This window comes from Rhinopithecus roxellana, chromosome 16 (genome assembly GCF_007565055.1).
Source record: "Rhinopithecus roxellana isolate Shanxi Qingling chromosome 16, ASM756505v1, whole genome shotgun sequence".
Lineage (NCBI taxonomy): Eukaryota > Metazoa > Chordata > Mammalia > Primates > Cercopithecidae > Rhinopithecus > Rhinopithecus roxellana.
This window is the reverse complement of record NC_044564.1, coordinates 8,181,257-8,205,933: the sequence shown is the minus strand read 5'-3', so window position 1 is coordinate 8,205,933 and position 24,677 is coordinate 8,181,257. Positions and strand designations below refer to the sequence as shown.

At 49.1% G+C, this 24,677-nt stretch overlaps 1 protein-coding gene across 2 annotated transcripts in view; it reads left to right on the top strand.

Annotated features, from left to right (window-relative positions):
* CACNA1B (calcium voltage-gated channel subunit alpha1 B) overlaps positions 1 to 24,677 on the top strand; it is a 250,042-nt gene that overhangs the window by 64,819 nt on the left and 160,546 nt on the right. For both annotated transcript variants that reach the window (XM_030920382.1, XM_030920383.1), the window contains exons 7-10: positions 4,676 to 4,779; positions 8,429 to 8,544; positions 9,809 to 9,865; positions 10,653 to 10,742. In XM_030920382.1, coding sequence (XP_030776242.1) covers positions 4,676 to 4,779; positions 8,429 to 8,544; positions 9,809 to 9,865; positions 10,653 to 10,742 — 367 coding nt within the window. The remainder of the gene's footprint in view (positions 1 to 4,675; positions 4,780 to 8,428; positions 8,545 to 9,808; positions 9,866 to 10,652; positions 10,743 to 24,677) is intronic.

Below are 24,677 nucleotides of genomic sequence, written 5' to 3'. Positions count from 1 at the left end.
AAGTAGAAGTTATAAAGTTAAACCCTATACTAATGAAGACTTGGCCCATGACCAGCCTGATGGGTTGTGGGAGGTGACTGATCAGAGGTATTTTCCACTTTTTCATCTGTGACACAGTGGCAGTGGGGCAGGCTGCAAAGGGAGTAGCCTCTGTTCTTTTGTTACTTGGGTGTGGAGTGGGGTTTTCCTTTTGATTCAGTTCTAGGAAGTCAGCACAAACCAGCCTTAGGTTCCCGGCCTCCAGACCCTATTCTTCTGCCTCAATAGTACTATAATTTTTGCTTCATCTGTCAAATATAATTTAGAAAACTCAAAAGTAGAAAGAAATCCAGTTACCTATATTTTTACACTTTCCATTTTTCTTCCTTCCTTCCTAATAGTGATTCAATTTTTTCTTATTTCCTTTCTGTTTAGATAACTTTCATTTTTCATTTTTTTCTTAGGAGAGTTCTGCTGGTGACAAATTCTCCATTTCCCTAGTTTTTCATTTGAGAATATCTTGATTTCCCAAAAGATATTTTTGGTGGGTATAGGTGTGTGGGTTGACAGTTCTTTTCTTTCAGCACCTGAAAAATATTATGCCACTTCCTTCTGGCCTCCATGGCTTCTGATGAGAAACCATTTGAATTGTTTTCCCCGTATAGGTAAGGTATCATTTTTTTCTGCTGTGTTCCAAGACTTTTTCTTTCTCTTTAGTTTTCAGAAGTTTGGCTATAATGTGTTTGTCTGGGGTTTGCTGAGCTTCTTAAATCTGTATGTTTGTGTCTCTTGCTTAAGTTGAGAAGTTTTCAGCATTTGTTTTTTGTTTTTTGAGATGGAGTTTCGCTCCGTCACCCAGGCTGGAGTGCAGTGGCGCAATCTCGGCTCACTGCAAACTCTGCCTTCTAGGCGCAAGTGATTTTCCTGCCTCAGGCTGCGGAGTAGCTGGGATTCCATGCGTGCACCACCATGCCTGGCTAACGTTTGTATTTTTAGTAGAGACAGGGTTTCACCTGGCATGTTGACCAGGCCAGTCTTGCACTCTTGACCTCAGGTGACCTGCCTATCTCGGCCTCCTGAAGTGCTGGGATTACAGGCTTGAGCCACCGCGCCCGGCCGGCTGTATTTCTTTAAATACTGTTAGCTTTGTCCTTTTTCACCTGGCTTTGGTGCTCTGATGACATGAATGTTAGATCATTTGTTACAGTCCCATGGGTTTTTGAGGTTCACTTTTCTCTCTTTATCAGAATGGATAATTCTTTTCTTCTTTGTTCTCTTACTGTTCACTGATTCCTTCCACATCCCCTCCATTCTCTGGTTATGCATTTTCATTGAGATTTTTGATTTTTTTTTTAGCTCTAAATTTTCCCTTTGGTCTGTAATCCGAAAAGTATCGGAGACAAGTCTCAATCAATTCAGAATTTTATCTTGCCAAGGTTGAGGACATGCCCAGAATAAAAAAAAAAAACACCTTTGGAGAAATGTGTTTGGTGTGTGTGTGGTGTGTGTTGTGTCTGGTGTGTGTGGTTTGCATGTGTGTGTGTGTGTGCTGTATGTGGTGTGTGTGGATGTGTGTAGTATGTGTGGCGTATGTGGTGTGTGCCTGTATCTGGTGCATGTGGTATGTGTGTGGTGTGTGTGTGTGTGCATGGTATGTGTGATGTGTGCACTTGTGTCCAGTGTGTGTATGTGGTGTATTTGTGTCTGGTGTGTGTGGTGTGTGTGTCTGATGTGTGTGGTGTACATGTGTTTGTGGTGTGTCTGTGGTGTGTCTGTGTCTGGTCTGTGTGGCATGCATGTGTGTGGTGTGTGTTTGGTGTTCAGTGTGTGTGTGTTTTGTGTGTGTGGTGTATACGTGTGTGGGTGTGTAGTATGTGTGTGGTGTGTATGTCTGGTGTGTGCATGTGTGTGGTGGCTATGTGTGTGCTTGTGTGTCCAGTGTGTGTGTGGTGTATCTCATGTGTGTGGTGTGTTTTTGTCTGGCATGTGTGGTGTGTGTGTGGTGTGTGGGGGTGTGTGGAGGTGTGGTTTGGGTGCATTTGTGTGTCTGGTGTGTGCATTTGCATGTCCTTTGTGTGTGGTGTGTGTGGTGTGTGTGGTGTGTGTGTGTTTGGTGTTTGTGGTGTGTGCACTTGTGTGTCCAGTGTGTGTGTACGGTGTATGTGTGCCTGGTATGTGTGGTGTGTCTGTGTGTAGTGTATGTATGCATGTGTGTGGTGTGTGTGTGGTGTGTGGTGTGTGGTGTGTGTGTGTGGTGTGTGCACTTGCATGTCCTGTGTGTGTGGTATATGTGTGACTGGTGTGTGTGGTGTAATAGTGTGTGTGTAGTGTGTCTAGTGTGTGTGTGGTGGTGGTGTGTGTGGTGTGCATGTGTGTGGTGTGTGGTGCATGTGTGTGTCTCATGTGTGCACTTGCATGTCGTGTGTGTGGTGTATGTATGCTGTGCATGTAGTGTGTGTAGTGTGTGGTGTTGTGTGTGGTGTTGGTGTGTGTGGTGGTGTTGTGTGTGGTGTGTGCGCTTGTGTGTCCAGTGTGTGTGTATGGTGTATGTGTCTGGTATGTGTGGTGTGTGTGTGTGTGTGGTGTATGTATGCATGTGTGTGGTGTGTGTGTGGTGCCTCTGGTGTGTGTGCTTGTGTGTCCTGTGTGTGGTGTGTGTCTGGTGTGTATGTGGGTGGGTGGCTTCATGACTGCTGGATGGTGGTAAAAGTCCTGATTCCACAAGGCCCTTCTGATAGCTCCCTAGCAGCAGGGGGTGCCCCTACTGTCTGTGTAAATGGAAGTCAAGGTGTCCCGGGTGGTCTTCATTAGTACCACGGAGGTGGGCTGGGGATGGGGGGCCATGATAACCACTGCTGAGGAGGAAAGTTCCACCTCCTACTTGGCTTTCTCTGACAGCACCCGTGGAGGGCGAGGGGATTTGGATGCCTCATTGCACTCTAGGTGCTCTTCTGGGTCTTTGCTGGAAGGGAGGGATGGAGACGGAGCCCATGTTTTCTGCAGTGTGGGCTAGGCTGCCTTGGTTAGGGAGAGCTGGCTTTTGCTGGTGTTTTTTTTTTTGTTGTCTGTGCTCCTTGGGCATTTCCAAGTTTTAAGCTTCATCAGCTCCAAATGTGGGATATAGGAGGCAAGAAGAAAATCCCGGCAACGCATCTTATATCCTGGGGTTTTAGCTAGTCTGCCCTATTTTCTCCACTTTTCAGAGTCATTCTGTGTTTGCTTTATGAATAATTTTCAGTATGTTAATTCCACTTAGTGGGAACAATATGGCAGAGTATGTTGGCTCCATCTTCCCAGAAGTGGAAGTCCTGTTTTTTAAGATGAGAGGAATTAGGGCCAGTTGGCTACTGATGGGACTACTTCACTGGGGTGGGAAATTGTGGGAGCCGAGTACTTGAGCAGATACTGACTCAAAGGGGCTGAGGCTACAGCAATGACATCTCCTTTTTCTCAAGAAGGAAGGGCAGGCTTGCGGGAAGTTGGTGGCTTCGGTGGCCACCCAATCCACAGGTCTGAGTTGCATGTGAGTCTGGACAGAGGTGTGGTCTGGGACCATGAACTGCAGTTGGAGCTGGGGTTCTGAGAGTCACTTCTAGGTTCAGATCCAGGAATCTCAGGGGCCAACCTGGAATCAGTGTCCGAGGGTCAGGAACCATGAGCTTCAGTCCATGCAGGGGTGGAGGCTGCAAATCCGCCAGGCTGGCAGATACTGGAGGGCAGGAATGCCAACAGCAGCACCTGGAGATCAGTGCCCGCTGCAGGGCAGCGCCCGACTGTCCTCCTGCCTCTGTCTTGGTGGAGCCCCGTCCCATGTCTTGTGAACTGCCTCTGAGGAGAGGTGTCCAGGAACGGGACTAGGGGCTGCCTCCCTTGGCACCCACTGCCCTCCTGGCTTCTCTCCAGCACCAGACTCACAGAGGAAAGAGCCCATGTTTTCTGCGGTGTGTGCTAGGCTGCCTTGGTTAGGGAGAGCTGGCCTGGCTTTTGCTGGTGCTTTCTCTACACCCCTTAGCCACATCCCCTGGGAATGCCTAAAAACAAAACAACTATGGGATTAAATTGGGTTCAAAGGAGCACACCCTTTTGTGGGCTGTGCTATAAAAACCAAAAGATCTGGGAAAGAAGGTCCCTCTTTGCTTTCCGCTATTCAGATCACGCCTGAGTGCTGGGTGCTGTCTCAGGCCAGGCGTGTGGTGAGATTGAAAATGCGGATGGGTCCACTGTTGGCTCTCAGCTGTGGGAGCTGCTGCAGATGGGTCTGATGTGGACTTGGGCCTGTGGGCCCCCTTCAGGAGGACATAGTTTTGGAACTGCCCAGGGATGTCTGGGAGCCAGGGAAGTGTATGGCAGAGGTTGCGTGCTCATGCCACCTCGGGGCATCCATACAGCCTTGGCTCACTGGGCCTACTGCTTGGCTTTTGAGTGTTGCCAGGCGGTGGCTGGCAGCACGGAGTGTCCCGGGTCCTCTGGGAGCTGCAGTCTAGAGAGAACTCTGCCAGCAAGGGCACGTCTGCCTGTGGGTGCTGCCTGGACTCCAGCCCCATGCTTGAACTTCCCCCTGACTGGCCTCTCCATGGCCTGGACCCTACCAGGTGTATGCTTCTGAGAAGGAGGCCTGTTGGGGGCCGGGGGTGCTTCTGTGGCTGGGACTGTGTGTTTTGTCTGTCCTTCCTCATCTCCCTCTCCTTGCTTCCAGACAAACGATGCGGCCGGCAACACCTGGAACTGGCTCTACTTCATCCCTCTCATCATCATCGGCTCCTTCTTCATGCTCAACCTGGTGCTGGGCGTGCTATCGGGGTGAGAGACCATGTGGGGGATGTGCAGGTGCCCTCTGTGTTCTCAGCTGAGGGGTCAGCAGGGGCACACGTGACACTTGGGGTGGGGGCCTGGCCCATGGGTGCCCTCTGTGGTGGTTGCTCCTGGTGTTCTGTGTTCTGGCAGCCCTTCCTTTGTGCCACCATCCTGACCTGTCCTTGATGAGCCCCTCAGCCCCTTACCTCTATCATACCCTTGGCCTTTCCGTGGTCTCTGCCATGGGGGAGCAGCTGCTGCTACTCATCTGGCCAGACAGGAGGTGTGGTCTGTGATGGGAGGTGTGGCCTGGGTAGATGGGAGGTGTGGTCTATGGGTAGATGGGAGGTGTGGTCTGGAATGGGAGGTGTGATCTGTGATGGGAGGTGTGGTCTGGGATGGGAGGTGTGGTCTGTGATGGGAGGTGTGGCCTGGGTAGACAGGAGGTGTGGTCTATGGGTAGATGGGAGGTGTGGTCTGTGGTGGGAGGTGTGGTCTGGGATGGGAAGTGTGGTCTGGGATGGGAGATGTGGTCTATGGGTAGATGGGAGGTATGGTCTGGAATGGGCGGTGTGTTCTGTGATGGGAGGTGTGGTCTGGAATGGGAGGTTGGTCTGGGTGGATGGGAGGTGTGGTCTATGGGTAGATGGGAGGTATGGTCTGAAATGGGAGGAGTGGTCTGTGATGGGAGGTGTGGTCTATGATGGGAGGTGTGGTCTATGGGTAGATAGGAGGTGAGTGTGGTCTGGAATGGGAGGTGTGGTCTGTAACCGGAGGTTGGTCTGTGATGGGAAGTGTAGTCTTGGTAGATGGAGGCGTGGTCTGGGACAGGGTTTCCGAGCAGCTTCTGTGGCCACAGAGAGCCCCTCTTTTACTGTGGTGAGGAATGACTGGGGGCACCGTGATCTCTGCAGTCACCTCTGGGCTTGCTACCCTGGCCCTGACCGCTGGCGTGCACCTCCTCTCAGGTCACCTGTTTGTGCCAAGCTACTCAAGGGGAGGGTGAGAGAGAGGGCTCAGGGCTAGGGGTCCATCCTGGAGAAGGTGGAGAAAGAGTCCTCTCTGGGAGTGGGATGTGGTAGGTGGGCATGGCCAGGTGGGCCTGTGGGCACACAGCACCTTCCTGTCCTACCCCGGGGCTGAGCGCTGAAGAGGTGCCATGTATGGGGCCTGACTGGGATTGGTATTTGGGGCTTCTGCCCTACCATAGAGTGAGGAGTTGTGCTAGGAAGGAGGTGGAGGGCATCAGGCCTGCCTGGCTCCCTGCTCCCACCTTGGCCTCAGCTCCCCTGTGAGGCTGGAGGAGCACATCTCCCCTCTGTCCTCCCTATGATCCCTGCTCAGGCCCAGGGCTCCGAGCTGGGCTGGGGACAGAGCCTGGTGAACCTGGGAGTTGCTGCCATGCTCATCAGGATGGGAGCAGCCACAGAGTGGGGCGGCTGGAGCTGAGGCCTCTGGGCTCTGGAGGGAGATCGTGCCCTTGATTTTGGCCTTGTCCTGTAAGGGGTGTGATTGTCACTAGCAGGCCTCTCCCAGAGCCTCCATGGGAACCAGCAAGCTCAGGGGATGGCAATAGAACTCCTAGCTTGGTGGGGTAGCCGGCGGAGGCTTGGGGCTTGGAGGAGGCACCAGGGGAGGGACATCTCAGCTGAGACCCAACTGGGGGACTAGAAATGAGCCAGGCTCAGGAAGGAGGAGGGTCTTCCAGGCAGAGAGCAGCTCGAGTGGAGGCACAGTGGACAGAGGGTTGTGGCCTGTGTGGAGCAGAGGTACTTGGAGCTGGAGTCAGAGGGTGTTGTGGGGAGAGGGCACAGGGGCTGGCAGGGAGCTGGCAGCAGCCAGGCTTGTGAGGTGCCTGGGCTGTGCTCGGGATGCTGCCTGGTGCCGAGGGCGCTGAGAACGCTGCCTGGTGGGAAGCCTGGAAGGAGCATAGGTGGGTTCAAGGGGAGGCAGGAGGGCAGCCTGCTCAGGGCTTCCTGCTGCATCCCTCTAGGGAATGTGCAGAGCAGCCTGAGGGGCTGGAGGGGAGGCCCAAGGCAGGGTCTGCATGGTCCTTCCAGCTCCTTCCCCACTATGAGGATCTCAGCCTCTGGGGAGAATAGGATATGTGATGGTCCTCCAGTCAGCCCAGCTGAACCCTCCCTCAGGCCCACAGGCCCAGCAGAGGGCCCCCAAGCCAGGGACCAGTGCCCCCCATGTGGGTCCTGCACCCCGGGGTGGCAGTGGTGAGAGGCCGCCTTCCCAGCCTTGCTCTGTGGGAAAAGCCACAGCTCTGCCATGTCTGGACGAGAGCTGCAGAGGGGCCAGCTTGGGGCCAATTCGGCCTCTCTCTCTCCATTTCCAGAGCTCCCATCCTCACCGCATCCCAGAGAAGCAGAACAGGTGGCGCCTGTCCTGCCCCTTCTCACCCAGCGAGGACAGAAGCTCAGGGAGGGCCGGCCCTGCTGCCGGCCACTGCGTGAGAAGCAGCTGCTCTGGGGAGGGGCGGACTGCGGCGGGGAGCTGCTGCCGGTAGCTCTCAGATCAGTTCAAGCAGTGATGTCCTGGCCCTTTGCCTGTGCCCCAGGCCCTCTCATTCTCAGGGCATGGGATTGGCCTGGGTGGGGAGACCACAGTGGACCCTGCTTTCCTGTAGATTTGGGACTTGGGATGCCCAGATGGGAGGGTGCACCTGGGCAGCCCCGGTCACCTTGCACTGCCTGGGCTGTAGCAGCTCAGTGCCTAGCAGACACTGGCCCTGCGCCCGGGGTCAGTGGTGGTCAGAGCCAGGGACTGTTGCGCCGGGGCTGTGTATGCTGGGACTCATGCCTGCCACACCCTCTTCACCAAGCCCAGAAGCTTTGTGTGTGTGTGTGTGTGTGTGTGTGAGAGAGAGAGAGAGATAATGGCTTACTTCCGGCACTGTGAGCCTTAAAGCTTGACCGGGAGTCTGGGGCTAGGGTGGGGGTGCTGAGCTGGAGGGCACATGTTCTCTGCTGGTCACCACGATGGCTATAAAAGCTCACGCGGGGCTGGGGTAAGATGTCGGGGGCCAATGACAGAAGGTCTCCTCTCCTGCTCACTGTGAGCCTCAGAGGCTTGGTTGAGGAGGCTATGTGGACTCTGCGGTATTTTCCTTCCGCCTCTTGCCTGCCCTGACCCAGTCCCTTCTTCCCTGTCCCTGTCTGGTCCAGTCTGTCCCTTCTCCTTCCCACAGAGGCTTTGCATCTGAACCGACAGAGGAAGCAAAGTGAACGTTCTCCTCTGGAGAATTCTTGCCAGGACCTCTTTGGAGGACAGCAGATAACAGAGCCTGGCACAGTGGGGAGGGAGGAAGCGCATGCGTAGGTTGCTGTAGGCAGGGGCTGTGAAATTGTCACTGTTCTCTAGAACTGCCCCTCTGGGGACCAAGGCACTGTCCCTAAGTGCCACAGGAGTCTGAGGACGGAGGGCTACCTGGGCTGCTCATGGAGGCTCTCTGGGTGCACGGGGAGCTTCATGGTGCTCTGGAGTGCTCAGGTTAGAAGAGGCCGGGGTGGCAGGGGCCTGCCTGAAGCGGCAGCCTGCAGCCTGCGTGTCCTGTCTCAGGCTTTCCCTGGTCCTTTTTGTCTCTGGGGCTGCACACCTGTGGGGCTGGCACTCACCTGATCTTGCTTTTCTGGCCCCTGCATGGTAGGGAGTTTGCCAAGGAGCGAGAGAGGGTGGAGAACCGCCGTGCCTTCCTGAAGCTGCGCCGGCAGCAGCAGATCGAGCGAGAGCTCAACGGGTACCTGGAGTGGATCTTCAAGGCTGGTGAGGGCCCGTGGGAGCCACTGCACTCCTGGCCGGCCACTGTTAGTTCTCTGTCCCCAGTTCTGCTCTGCTGCCAGCTCGGGTGCCCTGGCTGTCGGGTAGAGCCTGAAAGGGCTTTGTAGTGAGCAGAGTGAGAAGGGATTTCTCTCTAGCTCACCCGGGGGCCTGGCACCAGGCAGCCCTATGGCTCTGAGGACAGTGGCCTTTTAAATGGAGGACTCTGCCATGGCCCAGCCTAAAGCTGGTCTCTCCCCATTAGTCTCAGCCAAGTCCCTTCTGTCCCCTGACTCTGGGCTTTGTCAAGCCTGGACTCCCTCCCCTCGCCCCAGGCCAGCGCTCTTCCCTCCACATGGGGCACCCACTCCCACTTCCTAAGGTTTCCCAAGTGGCTCCTGAGAGATGAACTCGCTTGTGGCACAGCTGTTCTCAGGGAGATGACGTGTGGGTAGGGACGGGCAGACACAAGGCGACTGAGTCCTCTTCACAGGACACTGTCTGTCCCAGTAGAAAAAGCTCAGCTGTGGGCCCTGCTGGCATCTGGAAGCGTAAGAGCTGATAAGGCAGCCAGGTGCAGTGGCTCACGCCTGTAATCCCAGCACTTTGGGAGGCCGAGGCGGGCGGATCACCTGAGGTCAGAAGTTCGAGACCATCCTGGCCAACACGGTGAAACCCTGTCTCTACAAAAAATACAAAAGTTAGCCGGGTGCGGTGGCGGGCACCTGTAATCCCAGGTACTCGGGAAGCTGAGGCAGGAGAATTGCTTGAACCTGGAAGGTGGAGGTTGCAGTGAGCTGAGATCGCGCCATTGCACTCTAGCCTGGGCAACAGAGCGAGACTCTGTCTCAAAAAAAAAAAGGCTGGGCGCGGTGGCTCACGCCTGTAATCGCAGCACTTTGGGAGGCCGAGACAGGCGGATCACGAGGTCAGGAGATCGAGACCATCCTGCCTAACACGGTGAAACCCTGTCTCTACTAAAAATACAAAAATTAGCCGGGTGCGGTGGCGGGTGCCTGTAGTCCCAGCTACACAGGAGGCTAAGGCAGGAGAATGGCGTGAACCCGGGAAGCGGAGCTTGCAGTGAGTGGAGATCATGCCACTGCACTCCAGCCTGGGCCACACAGCCAGACTCCGTCTCAAAAAAAAAACAAAAACAAAAACAAAAAACTGCTGAGAAGGCAGAGCCTTCCAGACGGAGATGTGCCTCTGTCCTGGGACATTCCTGGGGTCAGGAGGGCTCTGACCTGAGGCTGTGTTCCCCTTGTAGAGGAAGTCATGCTGGCTGAGGAGGACAGGAATGCAGAGGAGAAGTCCCCTTTGGACGGTAGGTGGCACTCGCTGGCATGCTGGTGTGGCGGAGGGCTCTGGTGGCTGTGTGCTCTCCGTGGGTGGTGACATGTGCCCGCCCGCATGTTTCACGCGAGGTGCTCTCTGCAGTGCCAGGCACCTACACAGCCATCACATGAACACAGACGAGGGCCATGGTGTCTGACCCCGGGCACCTGACACAGGCCCACATCGCAGTTTTAAACTGAGCTGTGTCTATCCCCAGGTCTTGGGGTGCTGCTGCTCCCAGAGACCATGGGAAGGCTCATGGTACAACCTGGGGCCACGAGAGGGAGCCTGGGCCCCATTGCTGTGGTTGCTGGCACTGGTTACCAGCATAGCTGCAGCAGCAGGGAAGGCTGCCCTCTCTGCACACTCACTGCTCAGGTCAGGGCCAGACAGCATGGACACATCTGTGGCAGTCTCAGCCAGCCCCATGCCCGTGGCTCTGAGCAGGTCTGTGCTGTCCCCGTTGTAGTCCTGGCCTTGCCCCAGATGGACGTTTCCTGGTCTCCCTGGTGGCCAGGCCTCCCCACTGGCCTCATTTTGGAAGGAAGGGAAAGTGGGGACCCCTCATCCTCAAGATTCCTTGTCTCTTCAACTCTGGGGACTGAGAGAGACCCAAGGGGGGCCAGAATCATCCAGTCTGAGCCTCAGCCCCAGTTCAGGACAGGAGCTCAGGAGAGGTCGCTGATCTCAGCGGGAGAGTGATCCCATGCCCCGCTGAGGCAGGTGGCCTGAGGGCTGCAGCTCAGGCAGCCTCTCCCATCCTTTGTTTAAAGCAGTGCTGAAGAGAGCCGCCACGAAGAAGAGCAGAAATGACCTGATCCACGCAGAGGAGGGGGAGGACCGGTTTGCAGATCTCTGTGCTGTTGGTGAGTCTCAGAGCATCCCTCCGGCTCTGCCAGGCTTGAGCTGGACATGCTGGACATGGAGTGCATGCTCCACTTCCCCTGCTGCCCAGCCACTGTTGGAGACCCCTTCTTGCCCAAACGTCTGCAGGCTCCTTTCAAACAGTTTGCTGCTCCTGGCTTTGTGACCCTCATGTGGACGTAGGACCCTTAGCCATATCCCAAGGCTGGAGGACTCTGCAGGGCCACCTCTCTCTTCAGCCCCTGTCTGTTTTCCACTTTCTGGACCTGCTACCTCTGAGACCCTTGTGTTATCCTCTACCTCTCAAACAGTACAAGGAACATTCTGGTTAATTTATCCAACAGAGCTGTGTCGGTTCCGTTCCTCTCTGGTACCAGACTCTGGTTCCAGAAGTGCCTGGACATTGCTTCATTTTGAGACACCAAGTCTCTCTGCAGGAGATCCAAACTGGACTTCCTTGCTGTACAGCAGTCTATGAGTGGACCAGATTTAGAAGATGTCTCCCATTATATTGTTACATGTATGAGACAGAACTCTTGAATAAAACAGGAAACACACTCACGTGTACACACACATACACTTAAACTGGACCTTTTCTGTCCTCACTCAGCACTAGGGAACTCCTGTTAACAACTTTGAACGTACCCTTCCCTATTTCTCCATGCTCATCTCAGATAATACACACAAACACTCATACATCCACACACAAGTATGCATGTAGAGTTTTGGAGTCTTCTCTTGTTACAAAAATGATTTCATATCAACTTATCTCATCAATCCCTGTCCTAAACCGCTCCTAATCAGTTTGTCTGATTCTAGCCCCCTCTTGTTGGGGGCTACATAGCGTTGCTGATGTGGAGTCACGAGTTGTTCAGTTGCTCGTCTTCTGATTGTCTGCTGATGGCCATTCATTTCTAGTGCTTTTATCTCACTATGAAAAATACTGTCCCAAGTCCTTGAGAATGGCTGTCCTTCCTCACTAGTGCTTTTCTCTGGGGCAGATTCCCAGGAGCAGGTGCTGAGGGTGAGAGTGTTGTACTGTTCAGAGTTCTGTGCCACCCCACATTCCATCCACAGTACAGACCTAACTTCGCCCTCATGCAGTGCTATGTGATGGCTCCTTTTGATTTTTCCCAGTTTGAGGCCAATTTGATGAGCGCAGAGTAATATTTCTTTGGCACCACAATTTTCCTTTCTCCTACTGTCCGTGATGCTGGCCCTCTTTCTAAATGTTTGTTCCCCGTCTGGACTTGGCCTTTGGTTACTCTTCTTATATGCTATACAGTTTTCTATTGGGTTTGTTTGTAAATTATTTTGTATTTATTTTGACAATAACGAGATACCAGTGTATATCATAGATCTGAATGTTTTATCATCTTATAATTTTATTTTATTTAGTTAATTCTTTTTTTTGACACAAAAATTTCACTTTTGTTGCCCGGGTTGGAGTTCAATGGCGCGATCTCAGCTCACTGCAACCTCCATCTCCCAGGTTCTAGCGATTCTCCTGCCTCAGCCTCCCAAGTAGCTGGGATTACAGGCGTGCACCAGCCGCCTAGCTAATTTTTTGTATTTTTAGGAGAGACAGGGTTTCACCATGTTGGCCCAGCTGTTCTCTAACTCCTGACCTCAGGTGATCTACCCACTTCGGCCTCCCAAAGTGCTGAGATTACAGGTGTGAGCCACCATGCCTGTTCCATCTTATAATTTTGAACAATTTATTATATGATTGTGGTAGCTAGTTTCCTTCTATTGCTATTTTATCTAGAGTTTTTACTCTGATTTTGTAAAATGAAGAGTTAAAATGTCTTTGGTTTGGAATCATTTAAATAACACTGGAACTCTGTTTTTTATAGATGAGATAAAACTGTGAATCTACATAATCCAAAAAAGAAAAAAAAAAAAGGATTTGGACCAGTGTTGTGGCTTAGGCTTTGTTAGGAAATTGCCCCTTTCTCTGGGTGTTCGGATCCCTTTCTGTGGCGCTTTGCACTGGCTCTCTGGCGATGTTCTTAACCTCGCCTGTGTGGAGTGCTGAGTGCTTGTGCCTCACTCAGCAGATGTCTATCCAGTGACTGCCTCATGCCAGCAACTGAGGCATGGGGGCCGCCACACTGGAGAAACCCGTATTAAAGGCCCTTCATCATTGGAGTTTCCCTGCAGCGGGGGCATCAGACAACAAATAAGCTAGTAAGGAAAATACGCCACATGCCAGAGCCCTGTGCGGAGGAGGAAGAGGTCAGGAAGGCAGGAGTGGAAGCGTGTTTGTGGGGGGTCGGGGGGGCGGTGCCAGAAATTCATGGCCATAGAAGGCCTGAGGAAAACGACTGCCTTTGAGTAAAAGAGTTGCAGGAAGTGAGGAGGTCGGCCTGAGGGAAGCCAGGAGAGGTCAGCCTGAGGAACTCTTCAGGCCAACCAGGACGCGGGACGGGACGGTTGGGGGTGGGAGGGGAGGGAAGGTTGGCCTGAGTGTGGGTGAGGGGGAGGGGAGGTCGGCCTGAGGTACACGGGTCTGGTCGTGCGGGGGGGTAGGGGGGTGGGGTAGGGAAGCGGGAAGGGGAGGTTGGCCTGAGGGACAGCCGGAGAGAGGGAAGGAGAGAGGGAGGTCGGGGGAGAGGGGAGGTCGCCCTGAGGGACACCGGGCATGGCGGGGGGTAGGGAAGCGGGAAGGGGAAGTCGCGGGAGAAGGGAGGTTGGTCAGAGTGACACGGGGCGTGGCGGGGGGTAGGGAAGCGGGAAGGGGAGGTCGGGGGAGAGAGGAGGTCGCCCTGAGGGACAGCCGGAGAGAGGGGAGGTCGGGGAGAGGGGAGGTTGGTCTGATGGACACAGGGCATGGCGGGGGGTAGGGAAGCATGAAGGGGAGGTCGGGGGAGGGGGAAGTCGCCCTGAGGGACAGCCGGAGAGAGGGGAGGTCGGAGAGAGGGGAGGTCGGGGGAGAAGGGAGGTTGGTCTGAGGGACACGGGGCGTGGCAGCGGGGTAGTTAAGCAGGAAGGGGAGGTCGGCCTAAGGGACACGGTGTTGGGGAGGGGAAGTTGGCCTGAGTTGGGGGGAGGGTGAGGGGAGGTCAGCCTGAGAGATGCCGCGGGGGAGGGGAGGTTGGCCTGAGGGACAACCCGGGAGAGAGGGGAGGTAGGCCTGAGGGACTCGGAGGTGGAGGGCAGGGGAAAGTTGGTCTGAGGGTCGCCCAGGAGAGAGAGGGGAGGTTGGCCTGAGGGACTCGGAGGTGGAGGGCAGGGGAAAGTTGGTCTGAGGGTCGCCCAGGAGAGAGAGGGGAGGTTGGCCTGAGGAATGTGGGGGTAGTGGGGGGGGCGGGGGGGGGCAGGGGGAAGGGAAGGTTGGCCTGAGTCGGGAGGTGGAGGGGAGGTCGGCCTGAGGGACACCTGGGAGAGGGGAGACGCTGCCAGGGAGGGGAGGTCAGCCTGGGGAAGAGGGGGGAGGTCAGGGGAGAGGGAAAGTCGGCCTGAGGGACCTCTGGGAAAGGACATTCCAGGCAACTAGTGCCAAGACCCTGAGACAAGACTGTCTTTGGCACACAGGTGTGGGTTGGAACGTCTTGGAGGCCAGTGTGGCTGGAGTGAGGTGCCATAGGCTGTGGGGAACGGTGGAGGAAACTCGAGGGTCAGACAGGCTCAGTTCCAGCCAGCACCCCAGGCCGTCCTGGTGGTTTGCAGAGGGGCAACACCTTCGGGCTTCTGTGGTGTAAGCGTCTCTCTGGATCGCTCTGGCTGCTGAGCTGAAGAGAAACTGAACTGATAAAAGGGAAGGTGCAAGGAGACCAGTTAGGAGGCTGCTGTAAAAATGCAACAGACAGTGGCTGGGGCCTGGAGGTGGCAGCAGAGAGGATGGTAAGTCCAGGTGTATTTTGAAGTCAAGTCTTCAGGATTTGCCAACCCGCTGTGCATGGCTGGGGAAAGACAGACATCAAGGCCAGCTCCCCAGGGCATTGTCCTGAGCAGCCAGAGGATTGGACCACAGGATCCGTGGGCTTGGTTGTCACTAACACTCATGTTTGGTTCAGACATGCAGGGTTTAGGATGTGTGCAGCGGACTCAGTGGAGATGTCACGGAGGCACTGCATAGGTTGGGACCTCGTGTCTAGGCTGGGACATACTACAGTGTTACGGTTACAGAGGACATTTAAGGCTCTGAGACTTAGATCACTATAACGCCTAGTATGTCTAACTTTCCCTTCTCTTTTTTTCTTAGATAGCATCATATGGGGTTAATGCATATATTAAAGATCACTTTAAATAACCAGATTTTAGATTTTTTCGTCTCTTTTTTTTTTTTTTTTGAGACGGAGTCTCGCTTTGTCCACCAGGGTGGAGTGCAGTGGCGCTATCTTGGCTCACTGCAAGCTCCGCCTCCCGGGTTCCCGCCATTCTCCTGCCTCAGCCTCCCGAGTAGCTGGGACTACAGGCGCCCGCTACGGCGCCCGGCTTTTTTTTTTGTATTTTTAGTAGAGACGGGGTTTCACTGTGGTCTCGATCTCCTGACCTTGTGATCCCCCCGCCTCGGCCTCCCAAAGTGCTGGGATTACAGGCGTGAGCCACCGCGCCTGGCCTATTTTTTGCTTTCAATGTAATTATATCTTTATTAAGTTTATTTTTCTACATTATTTTGGTTTACTGTATTATTTTTCTAATTCCTTAAAATAAGTAATGTTCTTTTTATTTCTTTAATAGCAAAGGCATTTTAGGGTGTACATTTTCCTCTACGTAAAGCTTTGCTGTGATGTCTTCCTTTTTCTGATTTCTAGATAATAGATTCTCTACTCTTGAGTCAAATGTTTACTAGGAGTGTGCTTCTTAATTTACAAGTAGTTAAGATATTTTGGTCAACTTTTATTATTTCTAATTGTATCAGATAATGATTGGGAGATGTGGCCTGTAAATCTCTACATTTATAAGTTTTCAAATTCTAAGTTCATAACTGATTTTTAAGTTTTATTCACATAAACAAATGTATGTCCTGTATTTTTTTTCTTCATTTTCCTCATTAAGTCAGCATCATTTCTTTTTCTTAATTTTTTTTTTTTTTCGGAGTCTAGCTCTGTTGCCCAGGCTGGAGTGCAGTGGCTGGATCTCAGCTCACTGCAAGCTCCACCTCCCGGGTTTACGCCATTCTCCTGCCTCAGCCTCCTGAATAGCTGGGACTACAGGCACCTGCCACCTCGCCTGGCTAGTTTTTTGTATTTTTTAGTAGAGACGGGGTTTCACTAGTTTTTGTATTTTTTAGTAGAGGCGGGGTTTCACCGTGTTAGCCAGGATGGCCTCGATCTCCTGACCTCATGATCCACCCATCTCGGCCTCCCAAAGTACTGGGATTACAGGCTTGAGCCACTGCGCCTGGCCTCTTTTTCTTAATTTTTATTTTAAGTTCAGGGGTACATGTGCAGGATGTGCAGGTTTGTTACATAGGTAAACATGTGCCATGGTGGTTTGCTGCACAGATCATCACATCACCTAGGTATTAAGCCAGCATCCATTAGCTAGTCTTCCTGATGCTCTCCCTCCTACCCGCCACCCTCCGACGGGCCCCAGTGTGTGTTGTTCCCCCACCATGTGTTCATATCTTCTCATCATTTTGCTCCCACTTAAAAGTGAGAACATGTGGTATTTGGTTTTCCATTCCTGTGTTAGTTTGTTAAGGATAATGGCCTCCAGCTTCCTCTGTGTCCCTGTAGAGGACATGATCTCATTCCTTTTATGGCTGCATAGTATTCCATAGTGTATGTGTGTGACCACATTTTCTTTATCCAGTCTATCATTGATGGGCATTTAGGTTGGTTCCATGTCTTTGCTACTGTGAATAGTGCCGCCATGAACATATTTGTGCATGTATCTTTATAATACAATGATTTATATTCCTTTGGGATATACCCAGTAATGGGATTGGGTCAGGTGGTATTTCCACCTCTAAGTCTTTGAGGAACTGCCACACTATCTTCCACAATAGTTGAACTAATTTACACCCACCAACTGTGTAAAGTGTTCCCTTTCCTCCATAACCTCTCCAGCATCTGGTTTTTTTTTTTTTTTTTTTTTATAATAGCCATTCTGAGTGGAGTGAGATGATATCTCATTGTGGTTTTGATTTACATTTCTCTAATGATCAGTGATATTGAGCTTTTTTTCATGTTTTTTGGCCACACATATGTCTTCTTTTGAGAAGTGTCCGTTCGTGTCCTTTGCCTACTTTTTGATGGGGTTGTTCTCCCAGCACCATTTATTAAGTAGGGTATTCTATTTAATAATAGGGAATACATCTTAGCTTTATTCCTAGGTATTTTATTTTTATTTTTTTGTGGCAATTGCAAATAGGAGTTCATGCATGATTTGGCTCTTGGCTTGCCTATTGTTGGTGTATAAGAATGCTGGCGATATTTGAACGTCGATTTTGTATCCTGAGACTTTGCTGAAGTTGCTTATCAGCTTGAGAAGCTTTTCTCAGATGATGGCATCTGCAAACAAAGATAGTTTGACTTCTTCCCTTTCTATGTAAATACGCTTTGTTTCTTTATCTTGCCAGATTGCTCTGGCCAGAACTTCCAGTACTGTGTTGGATAGGAGTGGTAAGAGACATCCTTGTGTTGTGCAGGTTTTCAAGGGGAATGCTTCCAGGTTTTGCCCATTCATTATGATATTGGCTATGGCTTTGTCATATATGTCTCTTATTATTTTGAGGTATGTCCCTTTAATATCTAGTTTATTAAAAGTTTTTAACATGAAAGGATGTTGAATTTTATCGAAGGTCTTTTCTGCATCTATTGAGATAATCATGTGGTTTTTGTCTTTAGATCTGTTTATGTGATGAATCACATTTATTGATTTGGGTATGTTGAACCAACCTTGCATCCCAAGGATGAAGCCTACTTGAGTGTGGTGGATAAGCTTTTTGATGTGCTGCTGGATTTGGTTTGCCAATATTTTGTTGAGGATTTTTGCATCAATGTTCATCTTCATCTAGGATATTGGCCTGAAGTTTTCTTGTTTTGTTGTATCTGTCAGGTTTTGATATAAGGATGATGCTGGTCTCGTAGAATGAGTTAGGGAGGAGTCCTTCCTTTACAGTTGTTTAGAATAGTTTCAGTAGAATTGGTACCAGCTCGTCTTTGTACCTCTGGGAGAATTGAGCTGTGAGTCCATCTGGACCTGGGCTTTTTTTGATTGGTAGGCTATTAGTGACTCAATTTTAGACCTCATTTTTTTTTTTTTTTTTTTTTTTTTTTTTTTTTTTTTTTGAGACGGAGTCTTGCTCTGCCGCCCAGGCTGGAGTGCAGTGGCCGGCTCTCAGCTCACTGCAAGCTCCGCCTCCCAGGTTCACGCCATTCTCCTGTCTCAGCCTCCCGAGTAGCTGGGACTACAGGCGCCCGCCTCGTCGCCCGGCTAGTTTTTTGTATTTTTTTTTTAGTAGAGACGGGGTTTCACCGTATTAGCCAGGATGGTCTCGATCTCCTGACCTCATGATCCGCCCGTCTCGGCCTCCCAAAGTGCTGGGATTACAGGCGTGAGCCACCGCGCCTGGCCTATTTTTTGCTTTCAATGTAATTATATCTTTATTAAGTTTATTTTTCTACATTATTTTGGTTTACTGTATTATTTTTCTAATTCCTTAAAATAAGTAATGTTCTTTTTATTTCTTTAATAGCAAAGGCATTTTAGGGTGTACATTTTCCTCTACGTAAAGCTTTGCTGTGATGTCTTCCTTTTTCTGATTTCTAGATAATAGATTCTCTACTCTTGAGTCAAATGTTTACTAGGAGTGTGCTTCTTAATTTACAAGTAGTTAAGATATTTTGGTCAACTTTTATTATTTCTAATTGTATCAGATAATGATTGGGAGATGTGGCCTGTAAATCTCTACATTTATAAGTTTTCAAATTCTAAGTTCATAACTGATTTTTAAGTTTTATTCACATAAACAAATGTATGTCCTGTATTTTTTTTCTTCATTTTCCTCATTAAGTCAGCATCATTTCTTTTTCTTAATTTTTTTTTTTTTTTTCGGAGTCTAGCTCTGTTGCCCAGGCTGGAGTGCAGTGGCTGGATCTCAGCTCACTGCAAGCTCCACCTCCCGGGTTTACGCCATTCTCCTGCCTCAGCCTCCTGAATAGCTGGGACTACAGGCACCTGCCACCTCGCCTGGCTAGTTTTTTGTATTTTTTAGTAGAGACGGGGTTTCACTAGTTTTTGTATTTTTTAGTAGAGGCGGGGTTTCACCGTGTTAGCCAGGATGGCCTCGATCTCCTGACCTCATGATCCACCCATCTCGGCCTCCCAAAGTACTGGGATTACAGGCTTGAGCCACTGCGCCTGGCCTCTTTTTCTTAATTTTTATTTTAAGTTCAGGGGTACATGTGCAGGATGTGCAGGTTTGTTACATAGGTAAACATGTGCCATGGTGGTTTGCTGCACAGATCATCACATCACCTAGGTATTAAGCCAGCATCCATTAGCTAGTCTTCCTGATGCTCTCCCTCCTACCCGCCACCCTCCGACGGGCCCCAGTGTGTGTTGTTCCCCCACCATGTGTTCATATCTTCTCATCATTTTGCTCCCACTTAAAAGTGAGAACATGTGGTATTTGGTTTTCCATTCCTGTGTTAGTTTGCTAAGGATAATGGCCTCCAGCTTCCTCTGTGTCCCTGTAGAGGACATGATCTCATTCCTTTTATGGCTGCATAGTATTCCATAGTGTATGTGTGTGACCACATTTTCTTTATCCAGTCTATCATTGATGGGCATTTAGGTTGGTTCCATGTCTTTGCTACTGTGAATAGTGCCGCCATGAACATATTTGTGCATGTATCTTTATAATACAATGATTTATATTCCTTTGGGATATACCCAGTAATGGGATTGGGTCAAGTGGTATTTCCACCTCTAAGTCTTTGAGGAACTGCCACACTATCTTCCACAATAGTTGAACTAATTTACACCCACCAACTGTGTAAAGTGTTCCCTTTCCGCCATAACCTCTCTAGCATCTGGTTTTTTTTTTTTTTTTTTTTTATAATAGCCATTCTGAGTGGAGTGAGATGATATCTCATTGTGGTTTTGATTTACATTTCTCTAATGATCAGTGATATTGAGCTTTTTTTCATGTTTTTTGGCCACACATATGTCTTCTTTTGAGAAGTGTCCGTTCGTGTCCTTTGCCTACTTTTTGATGGGGTTGTTCTCCCAGCACCATTTATTAAGTAGGGTATTCTATTTAATAATAGGGAATACATCTTAGCTTTATTCCTAGGTATTTTATTTTTATTTTTTTGTGGCAATTGCAAATAGGAGTTCGTGCATGATTTGGCTCTTGGCTTGCCTATTGTTGGTGTATAAGAATGCTGGCGATATTTGAACGTCGATTTTGTATCCTGAGACTTTGCTGAAGTTGCTTATCAGCTTGAGAAGCTTTTCTCAGATGATGGCATCTGCAAACAAAGATAGTTTGACTTCTTCCCTTTCTATGTAAATACGCTTTGTTTCTTTATCTTGCCAGATTGCTCTGGCCAGAACTTCCAGTACTGTGTTGGATAGGAGTGGTAAGAGACATCCTTGTGTTGTGCAGGTTTTCAAGGGGAATGCTTCCAGGTTTTGCCCATTCATTATGATATTGGCTATGGCTTTGTCATATATGTCTCTTATTATTTTGAGGTATGTCCCTTTAATATCTAGTTTATTAAAAGTTTTTAACATGAAAGGATGTTGAATTTTATCGAAGGTCTTTTCTGCATCTATTGAGATAATCATGTGGTTTTTGTCTTTAGATCTGTTTATGTGATGAATCACATTTATTGATTTGGGTATGTTGAACCAACCTTGCATCCCAAGGATGAAGCCTACTTGAGTGTGGTGGATAAGCTTTTTGATGTGCTGCTGGATTTGGTTTGCCAATATTTTGTTGAGGATTTTTGCATCAATGTTCATCTTCATCTAGGATATTGGCCTGAAGTTTTCTTGTTTTGTTGTATCTGTCAGGTTTTGATATAAGGATGATGCTGGTCTCGTAGAATGAGTTAGGGAGGAGTCCTTCCTTTACAGTTGTTTAGAATAGTTTCAGTAGAATTGGTACCAGCTCGTCTTTGTACCTCTGGGAGAATTGAGCTGTGAGTCCATCTGGACCTGGGCTTTTTTTGATTGGTAGGCTATTAGTGACTCAATTTTAGACCTCATTTTTGGTGTTTTCAGGGATTCAATTTATTCCTGGTTCAATCTTAGGAGGGTGTATGTGTCCAGGAATTTATTCATTTCTTCTAGATTTTCTAGCATATGTGCACATAGTGTTTATAGTATTCTCTGATGGTTGTCTGTATTTCTGTGAGGTCAGTGGTGATATATCCTTTATCATTTCTGATTGTGTTTATTTGAATCTTCTGTCTTCTCTTTCTTTTTAGTTTATCTAGTGGTCTATCTATTTTCTTTTTTTTTTTTTTTTTTTTGAGACGGAGTCTTGCTCTGCCACCCAGGCTGGAGTGCAGTGGCTGGATCTCAGCTCACTGCAAGCTCCGCCTCCCGGGTTTACGCCATTCTCCTGCCTCAGCCTCCCGAGTAGCTGGGACTACAGGCGCCCGCCTCATCGCCCGGCTAGTTTTTTGTATTTTTAAGTAGAGACAGGGTTTCACCGTATTAGCCAGGATGGTCTCGATCTCCTGACCTCATGATCCACCCGTCTCGGCCTCCCAAAGTGCTGGGATTACAGGCTTAAGCCACCGCACCCGGCTATCTATTTTCTTAATTTTTTTTTTTTTTCCAAAAAACCAACTCCTGTTTTTACTGATTTTTTTGATGGATTTTTCATGTCTCTATCTCCTTCAGTTCAGCTCTGATCTTACTTATTTCTTGTCTTCTGCTAGCTTTGAGTTTTGTTTGCTCTTGGTTCTCTAGTTCTTTTAGTTGTGATGTGAGATTGTTAACTTGAGATGTTTCTTTTTGGTATGGGCATTTAGTGTGATAAATTTCCTTCTTAACACTGCTTTAGCTGTGTCCCAGAGATTCGGTATGTTATATCTTTGTTCTCATTAGTTTCAAAGAACTTTTTGATTTCTGCATTAATATCATTATTTACCCAAAATTCATTCAGGAGCAGGTGGTTCAGTTTGCATGTAGTTGTGTGGTTTTGAGTGAATTTCTTAATTTGATTTCTAATTTGATTGCACTGTGGTCTTGGACACTGTTTGTTATTATTTCAGTTCTTTTGCATTTGCTGAGGAGTGTTTTACTTCCAATTATGTGATCAATTTTAGAGTAAGTGTCCTGTGGCGATGAGAAGAATGTATATTACATTGTCTTTGGGTGGAGAGTTCTGTATATATCTATCAGGTCCACTCGATCCAGAACTGAGTTCAAGTCCTGAATGTCTTTGTTGATTTTCTGTCTTGTTGATCTGTCTAATATTGTTGGTAGGTTGTTAAAGTCTCCCACTGTTATTGTGTGAGAGTCTAAGTCTCTTTTAAGTCTTCAACAACTTGCTTCATGAATCTGGGTACTCCTGTATCGGGTACATGTATATTTAGGACACTTAGCTCTTCTTGTTGAGTTGAACCCTTTACCACTATGTAATGCCCTTCATCATCATTTTTGATCTTTGTTCATTTAAAGTCTGTTTTGTCAGAAACTAGGATTGCAACCCCTACTCTTTTCTGTTTTCCATTTGCTTGGTAGATTTTCCTCCATCTCTTTATTTTGAGCCCATGTGTGTCTTTGCATGTGAGGTGGGTCTCTTGAAGACAACATACTGATGGGTCTTGGTTCTTTATCTTGCTTGCCAGTCTGCATCTTTTAATTGGTGCATTTAGCCCATTTACATTTAAAGTCATTATTATTATTATTATTATTATTATTATTATTATTTGAGACAGGGTCTCACTCTGTCGCCCAGGCTGGAGTGCAATGGCGTGATCTCGGCTCACTGCAACCTCCACCTCCCGAGTTCAAGTGATTCTGCTGCCTCTCAGCCTTCCAAGTATCTGGGACTACAGGCATGTGCCATCACACCTGACTAATTTTTTTGTATTTTTAGTAGAGATGAGGTTTCACCATGTTGGTCAGGCTGGTTGAACTCCAGACCTCAAATGATCTACCTGCCTCAGCCTCCCAAAGTGCTGGGATTACAGTCATGAGCCACCATGGCCTGCCTAAAGTTGGTATTATTATGTGTGGATTTGATCCGGTCATCATGATGCCTGCTGGTTATTCTGCAGACTTTTAATGTGGTTTCTTCATAGTGTCACTGGTCTGTGTATTTCAGTGTGTTTTTGCAGTGGCTAGTAATGGTTTTTCCTTTCCATATTTAGTTCTTCCTTCAGGACACCTTGCAGGGCAGGTCTGGTAGTAACAAATTCCCTCAGCATTTGCTTCCCTGGAAAGGATCTTATTTCTCCTTCGCTTTTGAAGCTTGATTTGTCCAGATATGAAATTCTGGATTTGAAATTATTTTCTTTAAGAATGTTAAATATTGGCCCCCAATCTCTTCTAGCTTGTAGGGTTTCCACTGAGAGGTCCACTGTTAGTCTGATGGGATTCCCTTTGCAGGTGACCTGGTCTTTCTCTCTGGCTGCCCTTAACATTCTTTCCTTCACTTCAGCCTTGGAGAGTCTGATGATTATGTGTCTTGGGGATGATCTTCTCATGGAGTATTTTACTGGGGTTCTCTGCATTTCCTGAATTTGAATGTTGGCCAGTCTTACAAGGTTGGGGAAGTTCTCCTGGATGATATCCTAAAGTACATTTTCCAACTTGTTCCAATCTCCTTGTCTCCTTAAGGCATCCTAATCAGTCATAGATTCAGTCTCTTTACATAATCCCATATTTCTTAGAGGTTTTGTTCATTTCTTTTCACTCTTTTTTCTCTATTTTTGTTCGCCCGTCTTATTTCAGAAAAATAGTCTTGCAGCTCTGAGATTGTTTCCTCCGCTTGATCTGTTCTGCTATTAATACTTGTGACTGCATTGTGAAGTTCTTGTAGTGTGTTTTTCAGCTCTAACAGGTTGGTTATATTCCTTTCTAAACTGGCTATACTGGCTGTCAGTTCCTGTATTGTTTTATCGTGATTCTTAACTTCTTTGCATTGGTTTACCACATGCTCCTTTAGCTTCATAAGTGAAGTTCATTATTACATACCTTCTGAAGCCGACTTCTGTCATTTCAGCAATCTCAGTTTCAGCCCAGTTCCGAACCCTTGCTGGAGAGGTGTTGCGGTCATTTGAAGGAAAAGGGGCACTCCGACTTTCTGAATTTTAAGCGTTTTTGTGTTGATTATTTCTCATCTTTGTGGGCTTATCCACCTTTGATCTTTGAGGTTGCTGACCTTTGGATGGGGTTTTTGTGGTTTGTTGTTGTTGTTATTGTTTTCTGTTTGTTTGCTTTTCTTTTAACAGTCTGGCCTTTCTTCCCTAGGGCTGCTGCTATTTTCTGTGGGTCCACTCCAGTGCCTTAGTTTTCCCCATACCTGGTGGTTTCACCAGTGAAGGTCGTGAAACAGCAAAGACGGCATCCCGCCCCTTCCTCTATAAGCTCTGTCCCAGGGGGTACTGACCTATTGCTGGCCTGAATGTGCCTGTAGGAGGTGACTGGAGACCCCAGTTGGGAGGTCTTACCCAGTCAGGAGGAATGGGATCAAGAACCCATTTAAAGCAACCTGGCTGCTTTTTGATAGAGCAGCTGTGCTGTTTTGGAGATCCCTTCATCCCCTAGTCAGTTTGAACTTTCCAAGGCCCACAGGCTGGGATGGCTGAGAAGCCTGAATGACCAAGGTGGTGGCATGCCCTACTTCATTTTATTTATTTATTTATTTATTTATTTAAAGACAGAGTCTCGCCCTATCGCCTAGGCTGGTATGCAGTGGTATGATCTCAACTCGTTGCAACCTCCGCCTCCTGGGTTCAAACAATTTTCCTGCCTCAGCCTCCCAAGTAGCTGGGATTATAGGCGCCCACCAC